Consider the following 17,120-nt stretch of genomic DNA (forward strand, 5'->3'; position numbering starts at 1 on the left):
TGGGTAGCAGGAGCCCAGAAATCACAAGCTCAGGACAACTTTGTAGATTTTTTTTGTAGGCTTTTTTTCCCCTTTTCTTTCTGGTATCATTCAGAACCACTGCTTTTATTTCTAGCTGATTTGGTCCCTAAGCAAATGCCCAAACTTTGGTAAACTCTGTCCACAGAGGTCAAACGAGTTCCTTCCTACACATATGTCATTCTTCCTCACTTCCATGTGCTGATGAATCACTGCCGGATCTTTCTCTTTCCCCAAAATAGTCTGGAAAGAGGGAAAAGAAAATATGACCCAGAGCACTGAAATTCCCCGTTGTGGCAGGAGAGCGCCAGCTCCTCTGGCTGCCCAGCCTGTTTTCTCTGCTAGGAACAGGGAGCACAGAGGACAGAAAAACAAAACTCCGAGTGCTGCCACGGGCTTGCGGTGGTGCTGCTGACCACGCCGCCGAGCAGACAGCTCACAACACGTGAAGCCCCCAAACCACACGGCAACGGCGAGACCGCGGCGTTTTGGAGCAGCACTGCACATGAGACGTGTATTTTTGGCCAAGCTCTAACCCGGAGCTGGCCCACTGCTCCTGAGGACAGCTGGGGCTGGTAGCCCTGGCAGGCTAAGGCATCATTTCCTGGTGGTTCTGTTTTCATCAGCGAGCTGCGGATTTAGGATTTGCACCTTCACAGGCTCCTGCACCGCAGCTCTTTCCAGAAAGTTTCCAGTCAGCTGACCCCCTTCTAAGGATTATTGGTGTTACACACATGCACTGCTCGAATTGAAGTGTGCAAAGGTGAGAATAAAAAATATGTTACTGTGTATATGATATTGTGCATCGTGTTTTTCCCTTGAAAACATATTAGACATATCATAGCAATGCGGGTATGCATTTTGTTAGGTAAAGATATCAGAAATCTTAATCACATTTTAAAACATACTGCAATTTCACCACTGCTTAGGTCTCAGGATTTAAAATAAAACATGAATCCCTAGACTGACTCTGAATTTCTTAAACGTAATACGTTCAAATGAAATAATTCTATGTAAAATTCTATGTAAATCCATCTCAAACTTAATACAGTTATACAAAATTATTTGATTTTTTTTCTTTCACATTAACCTTTATTACCTCTTAAATATTTAAGAGAAAACATTTAGTTTATAATAACGGTAACCACAATAAAAGCATCCATTACTTTTGCTCTACAGGCTCAGCATATATATAAAATGTTAACTGCTGCATTCCAGATCCAGGAAATTAAAAACACATCTTTCAAACTTGTTATAAATTATTACATTTTTGGCTATTAATTACACAAAAATAAGCACTTACTACTGTGCACAGTCGATCAGCTGATACTCGTTTGACCTCTCGAAGCATGCCTTTACGCCTTCATCGTCCCAGAGCTTTTTAGCATGTTCAAAGAACTCCTGAAAATTGGAAACGCAACAAATAAGAGAACATTTCTCAATCTTTTCAACCCCCAATCTAAATCTGTTCCTCCTTCCCCCAACATTTGTGCTTTGTAATTTGGCAGAATGAGAAACTGCACCATTATAGACGGAAAGCAAGAGGCCTATATTAGTGAAATTACAGCAAAGTGCACGTGCGGATGGTTGCCAGCACTGCTTCTAGTACTGAATATGGAATCCAGACTGCCCTAAAACTCCACACGCGTCCATGTGCAGTACAAGTGCTCAGTACAAGTGCTACCTAGAAGCATGCTCACTTCATTTCCGACTCATTTACGCTTCCGTCAAGCTAAGGGCATAGAGGCGATGAGAAAAGCTGCTCGGCTTATCAACATCGGGTCAGCAGAGAAAAGAATCAGTCCGTAACTTTTGAAGGCTGGTGCCACTTCCCTCCAAAGCAGGACTTCTGTATTTCTGTATTTTCTCACGCTACATTATTGATCTGCCTGCAGGAATTCCAGCGTCTTTGCTCCGTGGCGCTTCCTCCGCGCAGCCGCCTGGCACGAAGCCCTTCTCCCAGCAGCTGTGCTGCAACCTGCTTCGGGTGCACGTGCCGGCACGCTGCTCTCAGAGGCATTTGGAAGAGGAACGAAAGCCTCAATGCTGGCAAAGCCATAGCTGCGTTGTAGGGCCTGGTGGCACAGACCCGCAGCTGCAGCGCCGGCTGCCCCTGTTACTGGCTCTCCTGCTGCAGGACAAGGCTCACAACACTCCTTCTCTTCCAAAGCTGCAGTTGGATTCTCCAAGGCAGAATAATAAGTCAAACCACAGCTAAATTCTTCCAGCTAAAGCTTTGTGAAGTTAAACCGAGGATGGTCAAACAGATTAAAAAGAAAAGAAAAAAAAATATATGCATCCTTACTTGAAGAATGAATCTGTTTTTTGTCCAAACTGAAGTACTGCTGTAACATGTCAACTTAAACACAGAAGCTTGTTGTAATATCTTAAAACCTTAAAAAGTCTACTAAATCACCAGATCCTTTTGGTCAGGCACAAATTTGCAAAACACAACTAAGTGCTTAACTTATCCACTGTACAATTTGCCTATGTGTACAATGAGTATGCAAACCACCATTCAAAATTCTGTTGAAACATTCACTAAATGTCCGAAATCTGCAGTATTCTGTAAACTTTATGTTTAGTTGACACGGTGTGTTTGACAGTTCTTCTCCATGCCTTTGTAGGATTAAAACCTCGTCTCAGGTAACAACGTTCCTAGCAAAACAGATGCTGGCATCACTGTGCCTGAGGTTCCTAACCCAGTCCCACCTCCATGAGCTACCCCCAAAGGCTGCTCTGCTCTTCAGGAACTGGCCCCAGCTTCTGATGACACTTTTGGGCAAAGGAAAATACAGAAGTAAAAGATTTTCAGAAGAAACTGGCACTGGAAACCATGGGAGATATTTTTAAGCTAATTTTGAACATGGCTATGGAGGTGCCTAATGACCACAGAAACGTGTTTTTTTATTTTTTCCAAACATATTGTGTGAAATGTGGAGAGAACACACCCCATTCTTTTATAAGCTTTAGTGAAAAGATATTTAAGTAGCTGTCTTTACAGAAAACCTTAGAGAAAAGGAGGAAACACCGCTAGAGATTGGCAGAAGCTTATATTGCCCTTGGAATTTCTTCTTTGGCACTGTGGGGACATGTTTATTTTGTTTTTGTTCTTTTAACGGCTTAGGTAAGGATTGCTTCAAATGCTGCTGATCCACGTTTTGAAGTTATGCTACAATTAGTACCAACTCTCCTTCCCCACAGTAGGGAGAAAGCAAAGACAAGCTCAGGAAGGGTCAAGATAACTGAATTTAAAAAGTCAAAGGCCAAATGTGACACATGTAATGCAGAGCACTTCTACAGGGAGAAGAGAGAATCAAAAAAAAAACCAAAGAACACCCAAGTGGAGCCAAGTTGTAACAACAGATACCGTAAAACCAGGAGCCTTCTGCAAACCTGGCAGTGGCAGGGGCTGCCTCTCCTTCGGGAGATACGGATTGGGAGACAGCCACAAAGGGAAACAAGTAAATAATTAAATAAATAAATAAAATTTCAAAGCTGCAGCAGTTTCCAACTTCTCGTGTTTTTACATTCTCTCTCTGAGCCTTACTTACCCATAAAATCTCTTCTGAAAAAAGGAAATCTTTTGGTGAAAACAGCTCGGTTCCTAGGACCCTACAAATATGTTGCAAACACCTGATTTCTATGTTGTAGGCTTCAAATATTTCCATCTGACCATTACATCCCAAAGCAGTCTGTTTAAAAGGACTTCCAGACCTTCAGTCCAAAGCAAATCCTATAAAGCCGAGCAAATATCCTTCCCTCATTAAAATGTACCGATCGACTGCAGAGGAGTACACTTGTCTGCAAATTGCCTCCCACACAGCTACCCGATCCTTTTTTCCCAGGTGACTAAAGCCTTCCAGAAAAATCCCGCTTCATTTCAAGACACCAAGTTCCTCAATCCAACTTCTCACACTGGCTTTAACCCCTTCTCTCCTACTGTATCCTCTCATCACACCAGCTGCAACCTCCGTGACTGAGCACCCTCTGCCCAGCCTGCCGTCCGGACACGGATGTGACCTGCTCCCAGAGCCGGGGCTCCGCCGGCACCGCCTTCGGGACCGCCAGGGAAGAGCCAGAGCACCCGAGAGGCTGGAGAAGGCCGATTTGCTCCTGCGAATTTTCTCTCTGCTTCTCCTCCTTGGAGCAGATCCTACTTGGGGAGGAGGACCCACACGCAGAACCTGACCGCAGGTTAATGCAGCACGGGCCTTGCCAAGACCCTGTTAGCCCTGAGTTGTGATCTTATTGGTGCGAGTTCTTATACACCCGAACTTAGAAAACAAACAAACAGAAAAACCCCCAGCACATCAAGACATATCCATGAAAACACAACAGAGTTTGTCCATCCAAACAGAGGCATACAAATACTTACATCTATTAGTATACATGTAAAATAATAAAACTGATAAATATTAAATTTTGATATACTATTTTAAGTTTTACTTACTTTACTATATTACTTGCTAAAGAAGCAAGCAGTGATGTTTCAGGTTTCCTGAATTACAGGTAATTTTTACTTGATAAATTAATGTACATCGGTAATTAACTATTTATAGTGAACATTAGGGTATAAGAATACCAAAATTTTGATGAAATCAGAGTGCAAGTGTGATATCCAGTATGTCAAATTTTTTGCGAATATAGACTTATCTGGATTTTTCCCCTTCCTGACACAATCCAGAAATATCACCCCCAAACTTCTGGGCTTCCTTTTCACTTGCGCATAATTTTTGCTCTACATATATATTCATGAGTCATCTAAAAATGATTAAGTGACACAAACATGTTATGGTTCCTTTTCTTTTTTTCAAACTAAGATGAGTTTAAAATATACATAAATGTACGTGTTGGTCCGGTGCCAAAAAACAGCAGCTAAAAGCTCATGGCCAACAGCAATTCTATTGGGTTACAACCTCATATTTATAGGCAAACAAGGCAGTACATGTGTCTTACAGGCGCCCCGATAGCCAATCCAGCCTCGTCCGAGGCTTGCATAACTTGAGACATCCCATCACGGAAAAGGTCGGGTTTAGCTTGTTCCCGTGTCTGGGCAGCAAGCTGCATCCGGCTTGAGCTGGGTTCACGCGGTTCGTGTTTGTGCCGGTTGGTACCTTTTGCCCCTTTGCCCTTTCCCCTACCTGTACGTCCATGACATCGTTTCGGGGTGCTTACAATCAGGACGGTATTTTTTGCTACAATTTGAAGTAATGTTGTTGGGATCTTTGCGTGCACCTAGATCCACAGGTATTTTCAAGTTGGTAAAAAAAAGAGGAAAAAAATACAGATAGCAAATGATGACCCAGTGCAGTTAAGGCTCAGAAATGCTCTTGTCTACTTTATCCTATCAGAAGTTACAGCACATACTTCAAACTTAATTTTCCTTATTTTGGAAATAAACTTCTTTATTGGTTTGTTACCTTAGAAACCTCCTCCCTCTTAAAACTCTCACTTTTTTTTTTCCAAGTAGCTAAAAAATGGAATTGTTTCATTTCTCAGCTGCCTAAATGGGGAATAAGTATTAGCAGAGATTAAACAACTGAATATCTTTGTGAACAAATCTTCTTGTATTTTGGAAACAGACAGAGATTAAACAACTGCATATCTGTATGAACCAATCTTCTTGTATTTTGGAAACAGAACTTTTCATCTAACTCCTTTACAAACTACAAAAGTTCGTGTTAGGTCAGTAATACAATTTTTATTCTATTAAGATTCCTTCCAGTCTTCCTTCCAGATGGAGTATACATTTTAATAGCTAACCTGATGTCACCTCACAGCCTCCCAGGAACTGGGATGTGGAAGCTGCCACAGCATTTTTTATTTTTATGTATTTCTTCAGTTGCAAACAGAATTGTACTGTAAACCCACAAATATTTGGTTAAAGAAAAAAAAACATGAAATAAGATCAATTTCCCCCAAGCTCAAATTCATGCTCCTATTCTCCCACCCTTCAGGTCAAGCTTGTGAAGTAATTTCTTACCTAAAGTGCAGTTTGAATCTGCCTTTATTAGCATAACTATTGAAAAGAAGTGTAACTAAAGTGACAAATGTTAAACATGTTCATTCTCCTAGCACTGTTGGAAATTACGGTTCTATTCTGAAATACAGGCCCTACTTTTTGCTGCATACTTGGCCAAACGCAAACTAATGCTAAGACCTCCCAAATTCCCAGCACCTCCTGCGGCAGCACCCGGCGCCGCATGCGAGGATACACATGGATGCGTGAGCAGCGCGTGCGCCGCTGCGGCTGTCCCTGGCAGGATGGACTTGGCGCTTCCTCCCTTGCTCTGCGACCCAGGAGGAGGCCCTCTGCCCTGCCACAGGCCACAGACAGCATTCACAGAATCACAGACTCACAGAATGGTTGAGGTTGGAAGGGACCTCTAGAGATCATCTAGTCCAACCCCTCAAGCAGGGACACCCAGAGCACGTGGCACAGGGTGGCATCCAGGCGGGTTTGGAAGATGTCCTCAAAAGGAGACTCCACAACCTCTCTGGGCAGGGCTCTGTCACCCTCACAGGAAAGAAGTTCTTCCTCACATGGAGGTGGAACTTCCTGTGTTTCAATTTGTACCTGTTACTCCTCATCCTGTCACTGGCCACCACCGAGAAGAGTTTGGCTCCATCCTCGCTACATTCTCCCCTCAGGTATTTGTACATGTTGATCAGATCTCCTCTTGGTTTTCTCCAGGCTAAACAGGCCCAGCTTGCTTAGTCGTTCCTCATAAAGATAGATGCTCCAGTCCCTTAATCATCTTTGCTGCTCTCCGCTGGACCCTCTCTAGAACCTCCATGTCCTTCTTGTACTGGGGAGCCCAGAACTGCACCCAATACTCCAGGTGCGGCCTCACCAGAGCTGAGCAGAGGGGCAGGATCCTCTCCCTCCACACTCCTGGAACCGATTTCTGGGTGCGGATAAGCTCAGCCCCATGCCCTCAAGTAAGACCCACGGGCAACCTCCAGAGCTGCCGGCGGGGGCCGCAGAGGCTGCCGCGGCGCTGCCTGCAGCAGATGCTGCCAGTCAGATCAGCCTGTCCATAGGCGCTCTTCTGTTTTTCCCCAGCAGCCATGCAAAATAACAGGAGAAGAATGGCATCGTTTTAAGAGTTTACGCTTCAGCCACGTAAAATTTGGAACATACTTTTATGGCTCCAGGGCTCTCCTGTGGTCAGGTTAAAACTCGCTGCAATCTGTGTAGGTTATCAGTTAGTTATCAGATACTCAGATTAAGATTAAGGCAATTTAAATTTGGGAATTTCGCCTACCTCCAATACCTACGAACCTACAAATCATTTGCTGCATTCACTGGGTTATTTTTATTTTGTTATCCATTTCTCTGTTTTAGACTTGTGTATTTTGAATTAGAGACACACTTCCACAACCTTTCTATTCTGAATTAATCTCTCTGTACAATATAATTGCTAAGAATGAAGAAAAAAAATCAAGAAAATCTCAATGCCTCTGTCCACACATTCTGCACAAAATAATTGTTAGAGAGCCATAAATCCAGTCAAAGGACCAGAAGCAGCTTTCCCTCTGGAGGCTACTAAAGTATCTTTTTACCCTGGGCATTTCTACAGTCCCCTACCTGTTCTCAATAGGTCAGTACTGACATACATAGTATTTTTTTAATCTCTTGAAACCTTTAAATCACAAATTATTACCTTGTCATAAATTACACACAACAGCTCAGCATAACATAACCTAAGAGCTAAGATTTCCTAAAATGCTGAGAAGAATCACCTGCTTTTTTTAATTTTTATTCTTTAAATAAGGTTGAGCACCTGTAATAAATTGAAGCTGCTGAATAAATAATCTTGAGAGAATAATACATAAGGTTTCAGGGTGAATGATCAGAACTAAAAAAAAAAAAAAAAAAAGGTCCTTTATTCAGTCAGCACCCTCTGCCCTGCCCAGTAAATCAGGCAGGCAGTCAAACGAACAACCTTTTATTATACATTTTTGCAGAAAATATATTTTCTCTGCAATGGATGAACACTGGGTCTTACAGGGAAAAAGCTAAAAGATGTTCTATGCAATCCTGCATACAAACAGAGGAGTTGCCTAGGAAATTCTAATTTTGAAATTTCACTTTGTAGCTTGTATCTACTGCACCTCTTTTTTAAGGGAAGCAGCTGTAACTGATGTTATGAGGAGGCCGCACTGGTCGGTCCCTGTCAGCTTGCCCAGTGCCTCAGCTGTGCCAAGTGCCACAATCCGCTTTCTGTGAAAAACACTCTTCACCCTCAAACATCTATGAAACGTAACTGGAGATGTAGGATCAGCAATTTTCTACATGGACTCAGTGCAGAAATCATGGGGCAAAACCCCCGGGAGAAGGAAGCCTGCTCAGTTACCTCTTTGACAAACAAGCTGGGTCCCTTGATAAACCACGATAATTGTTTATGCGACAGAGGGTCCCCTGGGGCTCAAGCAGTTCCATTTCCCAAACCTTCATGCAACATTCTGGTTAACAAGGCAAGTGCTTTGTTAACAGGCCAAAGGCGGCTGCTGGGGCTCCTGGTGCCGGCAGCCCCGCAGCGGCGGTCAGCTCGTGCGCAGCGGCCACAGCGCGCGCATCCTTCTCAAGCACGAGCACTTCAGTTAGCTTAATTGAGCCAAAACCTTTAAGGCGAAGGTAACCTCCACCCCTGCAAGGTATTTCTGTTGCAATTTGTGGGTGTGCAATAATCGATGCAATTATTTTGCTAGTTAGTGACTCACTCCGATAGGCAAATCAGCAGTTTGGCCTCTGACACTCCTTCAAAATCTAACTTTGGATCTATCGAAGCAGCCGGGGGGAAAAAAAGCTCCAAACTACCTTTGCCACTGCTTCCCCTTGCCTTTTTTTTTTTTTTTTTTGCCTTTTTTAGGCTGGCAGCAACAGGCTTAAGGAAGGATAAGGAGCCATCTCCGAGCTGAACTGCAATTCATGAGTGCTGAGCATGGGAGGATGATACCACCTTCACAGAACACTTTTTGCCAGTGCTTCTCATGCTCTAAGAAAACAAAATTAGTTGATTAACCCCTAGGAGAAACTTCTTCAACCTGGAAGCGTATGCAAAGAATGTGGGGAAGCAAAGAGCAATATAGGTGTACAAAAGCTCCATTTCCGCTTAGCTACCACATAGAAAATTAGCGAATTGCGGAGCTATTTGAAAATGCTCAAAACTTATGATTACAACCAATGTAGCATATTATAAGCCCATTTTCTGAACTGATTTTGCTGCTTGACTTTTAAGGTCTTCCTCTTAAAAGAGCACATCTCCAGCATGCCTGTGCTATCCGACTATCAGACTGGTCACCTCATCATTTTGACTTGTGATTTCCAGAAGCACCTTCCATCTGCCATGTTATTTCATAAAAATAGCTCAAGAAAATCAGCAGGGTTACTGTCACAGGCCACAAAATCATCAACAGAGTATCAGAAGCAGATTGAAGCATTTTTCAGTTTACAGGATGTCAAAATAGAGAAAGATTTCTAAGAATTCTTCAGATCATACTAGCAAAACCAAACAAAAACATGTATTTCTGTATTCAGTGCATGCAAATTTGTGTTTTCAATATATCAAAATTTCAGGGCATGCCTGGTGGTTAAGATAGGCTTTGAGGATGAAAAAGCATTGCAAGCCAAAGAGCAGTTCCATGTTCTTTCTCCACTGCTTATTAAATAATGGCCTTTTTTTTTCCCCTAAGCTAGATAATGAAGCTTTTATCCTGCTTACAACAACAATCTCTGATTCAATCTTCCGGCTTTCCACTTAAAGTTGAAAAATACAATTAAAGTGGAAAGCCGGAAGATTGAATCAGAGATGGATGATGGGATCCACTCAAAATAGCTGCATTCTAGGATTTGTGATGGCAGACTGAAAGTTGAAAAATACAATTACAGTCTGCCATCACAAATCCTAGAATGCAGCTATTTTGAGTGGATCCCATCATGCTCTCTGCTAACAGAAAGAGGGGAAATAATTTTAGCAATTTTTTTAGTGTGCGATGCCTAAAGAAGGTCTTTTGCCAAGGATGCAAAGCTCATGCTCCTTTTCCTTGGAGGTGTTTTGTTGTTGTCTGTTAAATCCTTTCCCTGAACGCAGATTTTGGTATCTACATTTTAATCAAGTTCTCTCTTAAATTATTTGTGAAAATAATTGTGGGTGTGCTAAGCAGCTCTGCTGCATTTCTGCCCTTTGTATTTCTGCAGTGCTTGTAAAAGGAAAAAGTCAACTATTGTTATAATTCCCTAAAGGAGCTTATTTATTTATTTATTTTTATTTTGTGGACAGTGGATGAGGTGAATTCACAAGTGCTGAACAGTAAACAAAACTTCCACCATATTGACTAACCTGAAAAAAATCAGAAATATGTTAAGACATTACAGAATTTGGTAGCTAGGAGTTTAGCACTGCAATCAGGACACTTATTAGACAGATTCCTGAGCTTTCGAAAAGGAAAATTACTGAAAACAGCACAATCACAGCTGCTGCCCGCAGCAAGAGGTCTGCAGCAGTTAAAATAGTTATGGTGTTGTACAGCATTTACTTTCCACGTGTCTAGATTTGAATCTTTATCTAATCATTTAAGAACAGACGTAGTGAAGTCCATTCCCAATGCATGAAGCTATAGCAATTTTATAGCTGATTCTGTTTCTGGGTAGATTGAACTTCTACGCCTTTGTGTGACAAATCATAATGAACATGGTACTTTATTACCTTATAAAACTATGCAAAGTTTAGTTAGTGACTAAGGCATAAACCAGTCTGGGATCCCTGATGGAGAAATTGTTTTGCCAGTAGATTGGACAGACATAAAACAGTACAGATTGGTAATTTCAGAGCATTTCACAGCAGGAAACACTATCAGGATATTTTTGCCGTTTTGAAAGCACAGGCAAATACTAGTCCTCTAACATGCCAGACAATGAGATGTGAATCCTCTATGTTTTTTAATCTGAAGTCTGATGATAGTTTTTGCTGGCTGAATAGGAAGACAGTTGTCTTCCTCACATCACAGTGAACTTGGCATAAATCCGTACCGAAGCACTGGGATTGCCTGCTGGATTATACGAAGAGAGCAGAGGAAATCACGCAGTCAGCTCCGGGCCACCGCCCCAGACGCTAGGTGAGCACTTGTCACCTTTCGAGGAGGACAACCTGGCCCCCTGGGCAAGTCGCGCCTTGGCGTCCTCAGGCCCCCTCGCAGAGCTGGCAGGGTGTCGTTGCCGAGGTGGGGAGGAGCCCAGGCCGAGGAGCCCGTTGTGATGCGCGAGGCCGCGGCGCACGGGGCTGTGGTGACGGGGCCCCCGACGGGCTGAGAGGAGCCCAGGCCGAGGAGCCCGTCACGATGCGTGAGGCCGCGGCGCACGGGGCTGTGGTGACAGGGCCCCCCGACAGGCTGAGAGGAGCTGAGGGCGGCCGGGGCTGCGCCGGCCGCGCGGGGCCTATGCAGCGACACGGCGGAGCAGCTCCAGCTGCTTTCCCCAGGCCAGGTTGGAAGGTCATACATCAAGGAATCATTTCATGCTCTAGTACCTACTTTATAACTTGTAAGTGATTTCCTACCAGACAAGTGGTTTGCAAGGGCTGAGAACTCCCATTTCCTCTCACAGATTTGATTCGGAAATAAATGCTGGCAGCATCATGTGAATAACAGGCACGACCCTCAACTGTCTTCTCTAAGCCGGCAGGCAGCGGAGCAGTTTGTTCACTCCCGCCAGATCTATCCAGCCTCTGACACTTCTACACGAGTTTTATCTCTGTCCCTTTTCTTTGACACATTTCTGCCTTCATCCATGTGCAGAAGACTGACTAGCTTCAACGCAGTACGGTTTTTGTTGTGTTATATTTATAACAGCAGGAAAAGGAAACAGAAGTCTTTATTAGATATCTCTGACTAAACTGAGCTTCAGCAAATAAAATTTTGAAATAAACAGTGACAAACATAGGAAGAAGTATATAAATATGGAGTTCCAAAGGAAAACCTTTCTTTTCCACCTGATGGCCGTTGCCTTTAAGAGCCACCCTGGGAAGAATCCTGGATGCAACTTTGAGAGTGAGTAATTCTGGCTATTGGAAAGCAAGACACTTGGAAGGGATGCCATTCTTTGAGGGCATGTACTCACAATATTTATTCCTTTTATGTGTCTTACAAGGCAGCAAGACTAAACTCTCTCAGTAGAGCACTGAAAAGCCACATGGAGTTTGAAAGGAACTTTGGCCACATTTTGTATCAGTTTCGGCATTCTCATATTGTCAAGCCTTATGAATCCAAGTGCTGATGTACCCCAAATATCAACCTGTTCACATTAAATCACAGAAGTTTAATTAGTGTCTTCTGAAAAGTGAGATTTTAATTCCTAGTGTTTTGTCATCCTATAAAGCACATCATTAAACATAAGACAATCATAACATTTTATTACTTATAGAATACATAGAATATATATGCAACAACAAATGAAGTTACGGAGGCATGAGAACCCAAGTATTTTTTATTAGGTGAGAAACTAATTTATTCTCACTGCTCAAAAAGGAAAGTAATGATTTCTTGCTCAATTTGATAGGAGCCCCAAGGACTCTTTCTGTTGAATAGAAATCAACAGAAAAAGAGCATCTGTAGGCAGGAATATAGGTGACTAGAGAGAATGGACAAGTGGGTGGGAAAAGAGAAGGAACAACTCGTGGGTGGGAAACTCTGGTTGGATTTCAGGGCTGTAAGTTGTTAAGGGGCTCCAGCTCAGCAGGAGGCAGAAGTTTCCAGGGCTCCTGAAAAGGCTACTTCATGCAAATTTAGGCTGGCTTCTTCCCTTTTTTCCCGGGCTTTTATTTACTATTCACTGTGGGATTATTTCTCACTGCAAATGTAATCTAACATGAAAGCTGCTGATCAATATTGCAAACAGATGATTAGTGTCTTGTGACTGCCAAAGCACTGCTAATGAATCTCAACTTGTGAGGCTGAAGCAAGGACATGAGATAAAATAATTGAATTCAGCGAAATAATGCAAACAGGTAATTCCCTCCGTTTAAAAGGCAAACACTGCTGCAATTCTTTAAACAAAGAAAGGATTCACACTCATCTCCGAAAGGGTAGGAAAGAAATTTCTTCGGATTGCTCAAACCCAAACTGCCACCAAACCAGGTGGCATGAAGCAAAAACCAGCAAGGCTGGACGGTGCCTGGGGAATGGCTGGAAAAGACATGGCCGAGCTGCAACTGCAGAAAGGCTCCTCCTGGCCCCGCAACTGCCTCCTGGAAGGGCACTAAGAGGAGCCGGAACGTGAGCAAAGGCAGCTAGAAACTGTGGGAACTGAAGTTAGTAACATAGCTGATAGTGGGGACTTTTCAGGAAAAACAAAGCAAAACAGAATCGATCTTCTCTATCTTCTCCGTGATCCATTTTTTTTTCAGTTTCCAAGCTGAAATGTATTCAAATAGCTCCCTATTTGAAAAGACCCTTTTTTGCTATTCCCCTCATAAGTCTTTTCTTTTGTAGTTAAGCTAGAAAATGTATGTAAATACTAGAAGTGAAATCAGTCATAGCTAATCCCCAATGTTACCCTGTGAAATAGCTGAATGCCTCAAATAATATTTGGAGACTATCTGCATTCTGTGCCAATAGTAATTTTTAAAGTGAAAAAGCAAGAGCAGTTACATCTCTGGCAAAAGAAAAACCACTGGTTTGGAGCACTGGACCTTCCAACCAGACCCTAGTGTCTCCTGAAGATCAACCACACTGTGTGCATGTTACATCTTGGTTAAATGCAAATGCTTCCCTCATATATACTGGTTTCTATTTTTAAATTGTTTTTAAAGGGCTTCCTTGTATACTCTTTATGGGTTGAATTTTATTTTTAAATATTCTGAATGGCTTTTGAGATACTTATACAGAGATCTCCTGACAAGCTCCATTCCCGATATGAAGAAATTTAATTAAAAACTTGGTTTTCAGGATCTGCTTCCTATCCTCTGCATGCTGATGCTCTGTATTCATGCCGCACATAAAGTGGGAGCTAACTAAACCTCTTGCCCATCCTTGTTAGTATGCTAATTTAAAACACAAGATTGTTTACATGAATTTAATGATAAGATTTGTAAAAAGAACAGAGTGCTCTTCACATCAGAATAATGATCACTTGCAGAAAAAATGACTTTTGTCTAAATTAAGACATCCCTATCCCCTATATAAGCTATGCTTTTTAGAGATCAAAAATATTTATCAACAAAATAGTCAATTCTGTATCACCTACATTCACTTTTTAGAAAGTATTTTAGGCAAGTATTTTAATGAATTAACTCTCCAAGTTGCAGTGTTTGCAAGATTTCTGGTTTCTTAATGTTTACCTACATGGTTTAATATTTAATTCTATCTTTCAGTGATGCATGGCTTCCCATTCAGCACACGTAGGCCTTAGTCCAGCAGCAGATCTGTAACCTCTGCAAGGCTGAAAGACATTTCACTGCTGCACAGCCAAGCACATGTTGCAATGGGACCCTGCTGTTAATATGAGCCTACTGATATTTTTATTATTCTAGTACATAAACTGTAACTGTTACGCCGGGCTTCACTAGCCTTCAGCAATTTCAGTCATTAAGGGCCAGGCAAGGGTTTTGAACCTCCGAGTTAGCTTTGGGATAGGCTGTAGCCTAAATCCTAGCACTGTGTCAAGGCTAATCTACCACCAGAAGGAAGCCGGGGGGAAGCAACCAAACTCCTCCCCGGTTTCTTCTGGAGGAGGGATAGTTAAGGTAATTTTTCTCTCCCTCTCCCACAAAGAGGTTTTGCATCTTTTAACCAAGCAGACCAGCATTTTGGGAATAGTCACAGGCCGAGCTCCATCATTTGCTCTTGCTGAGCTGCTTGGCAGAACTGTCCCCTCAGCACAGCTGAAGCAGACTGCTTGTATCCCCTGTACAATTATTTAGAAGTTAGTAAATATGTTCAATTTTTTGAAAGACCATTTAATACAACAGTATTCCCAAACTACTGTGGGTGTCTATGAGTACCTGATTCTTATGTTTCTAGCAGAAACAAGACGGCGCCCATACAGCACAAGCCAATCAGCAATAAAGGCAGAATAAAGGCACACAAAAGCATAAAACATACGTGCATAATGTACACTATATTCACAGCAAACTTTAAAATAGTATAAGTAAACACAGTTGTCTATTGTCAATAATTGATCTACGATGGTATCTGTTTATTATCTACTTGTAAATTATAGTCAATGTTGATAGTCCCTTAACACACAATTACTGTCTGCTTCATTACCAGACACCCTCCTAATGGCACAGCCAGCAACTAAAGCATTATCAGGAGAATACTCAAACCCAGTTTTCCCTTTAGAAGCAAGGAACGAGACAAACAGAAAAACATAGCTGCTTTTCCACCAAAGTAAACTGGTTAGCAGCAGCCAAGAAGCACTTCAGAATTTGGTAAAGCTACTTGGCAGCCCTCTTTGTACTTGGCTTCAGTCACATACTGAATTATGAGGCTCTTTTCAAAGAGACACCAACGGTTAGATACCTAAGTGAACTGACTGACTAGCATTTATCAGAAATGCTAACTGGTTCATGTCGGCTGGCTTCACAGAAGTTGAACTTATTAAACATTTTTGAGAGGCAAATTGCATTAAGTTCCTAAAAACAGACTGCAGATAACAGAGATTTAATGGGAAAAATGCCATCCATTTTAGGGAGAAAAAAGACAATAAAAGTCCTACGGAATATCATAAAATAAATATAAAGCTTAAAATTAAATTTACATCCTTATTACATAACTCATTCAACTCTCTGCTGGCCTAATGACAAAATGAGTATAGCTTTTATAATATTTAAAGAAAACCTGTAACATTTCTACAGCAGATTGGTAAACTTTTTTTTTTCTTTTTTTGCGTGCAGACAGCAATGATCTGTCTCACTTGCGTAATTATATACGGTTTCTGCGTGAGAAGCCCCTACCTGCTAGAGAACAGCAGCGTGCGAGCAAAAACCTGGAGCTTCTGATACCTGCAGTGCTTCATTCAAGAAGAAAACACGATCCTGACGGTGGAAAACCTCCTTTGGTCGGAATACCCACCTCTGCTACACGGATCCATCGACACAGACCCACTGGCACGGATATATGGCCTTAGTAAAAGGTGCGGACAAGCCTCAAAGACATTTGATTGATCCCACATTCCCACTTATTACCATCACCGTGACTAAACCAAAGTCAGTTAAAATTTCCAGTGAAATATCAACATCTAACCAACCCCTTAATTGGCCTTATAGCTTGCACACACAACATACAGAGAAACAAACAGTCCTTCTTAAATTTTAGTCCTCAAAATTTACGGCTTTGAGAACATCCAGCACGTTTAAAATCTCTTTATGTAAGTGACCATTTACTTCAATCAAGAAGTTCCAATGGCAACTTTAAAGCAAATAAAATTCCTCTCAAAATATACAGAGATAGGGCAGTATCAAACCAGTACATTCTAAAATGCAGAGTCAAACCTTTGGCATAGAAATGTTCTGTTTACAGTTTTGTAGCTACATTAGCAACTCCCTAATGTAATTTACGGCTGTATCACGCCGTATTCCCATGTAGCAACTGTAAAGATATCTGCCTCATAATGTTCTTCGCAGAACAAAAGATAAAATTTCCGGAACTGCATTAGAAACCTACGGCCTGTCTAACGCACCTCACACAGAACAGCTGCTATATGATCATATCATCAGATCATGAGCCATAAAAAATACAGGTATTGACATCCACCTTCCAGCCCCCTTGTTAAAAAGCTGAGCATACCAATAAAACCGAGTGTCCAAATCTGACAGCTTCTTTCCCTCATCCTTCTGGCTTCTTTTGCTACTCATCAAACCTGAATAATAATCTAACCAAAATAAAACACGACATTTTTAAAATTAGTGCACTTGTTTGCACGTCCACATCCAACCTGCTCTTCCGGAGCCGGGCCTCTCGGGTTGGCGCGAACATCTTCAGCGTCCTCAGGGAACTTGTGGCCACGTCAGCCCTGCCACGGCCGCACTGCTGCCTGTGCCACGGGCTGTACTGTCACCACTGCTGTCTACTCAATAGGTATTTTTAGTGTGATTAGA

At 42.2% G+C, this 17,120-nt stretch overlaps 1 protein-coding gene across 1 annotated transcript in view; it reads right to left on the bottom strand.

The window, feature by feature from the left end:
- The window catches only part of GNAL (G protein subunit alpha L), a 182,730-nt gene that overhangs the window by 53,843 nt on the left and 111,767 nt on the right, over positions 1-17,120 (bottom strand). The window contains 1 exon segment of the mRNA XM_088524080.1: positions 1,322-1,419. Within this exon segment, the coding sequence (XP_088380206.1) occupies positions 1,322-1,419 (98 nt within the window).

The sequence above is a fragment of the Tinamus guttatus genome, unplaced genomic scaffold (genome assembly GCF_059628265.1).
Source record: "Tinamus guttatus ecotype Peru unplaced genomic scaffold, ASM5962826v1 Tinamus_guttatus_pri_ptg000203l, whole genome shotgun sequence".
Lineage (NCBI taxonomy): Eukaryota > Metazoa > Chordata > Aves > Tinamiformes > Tinamidae > Tinamus > Tinamus guttatus.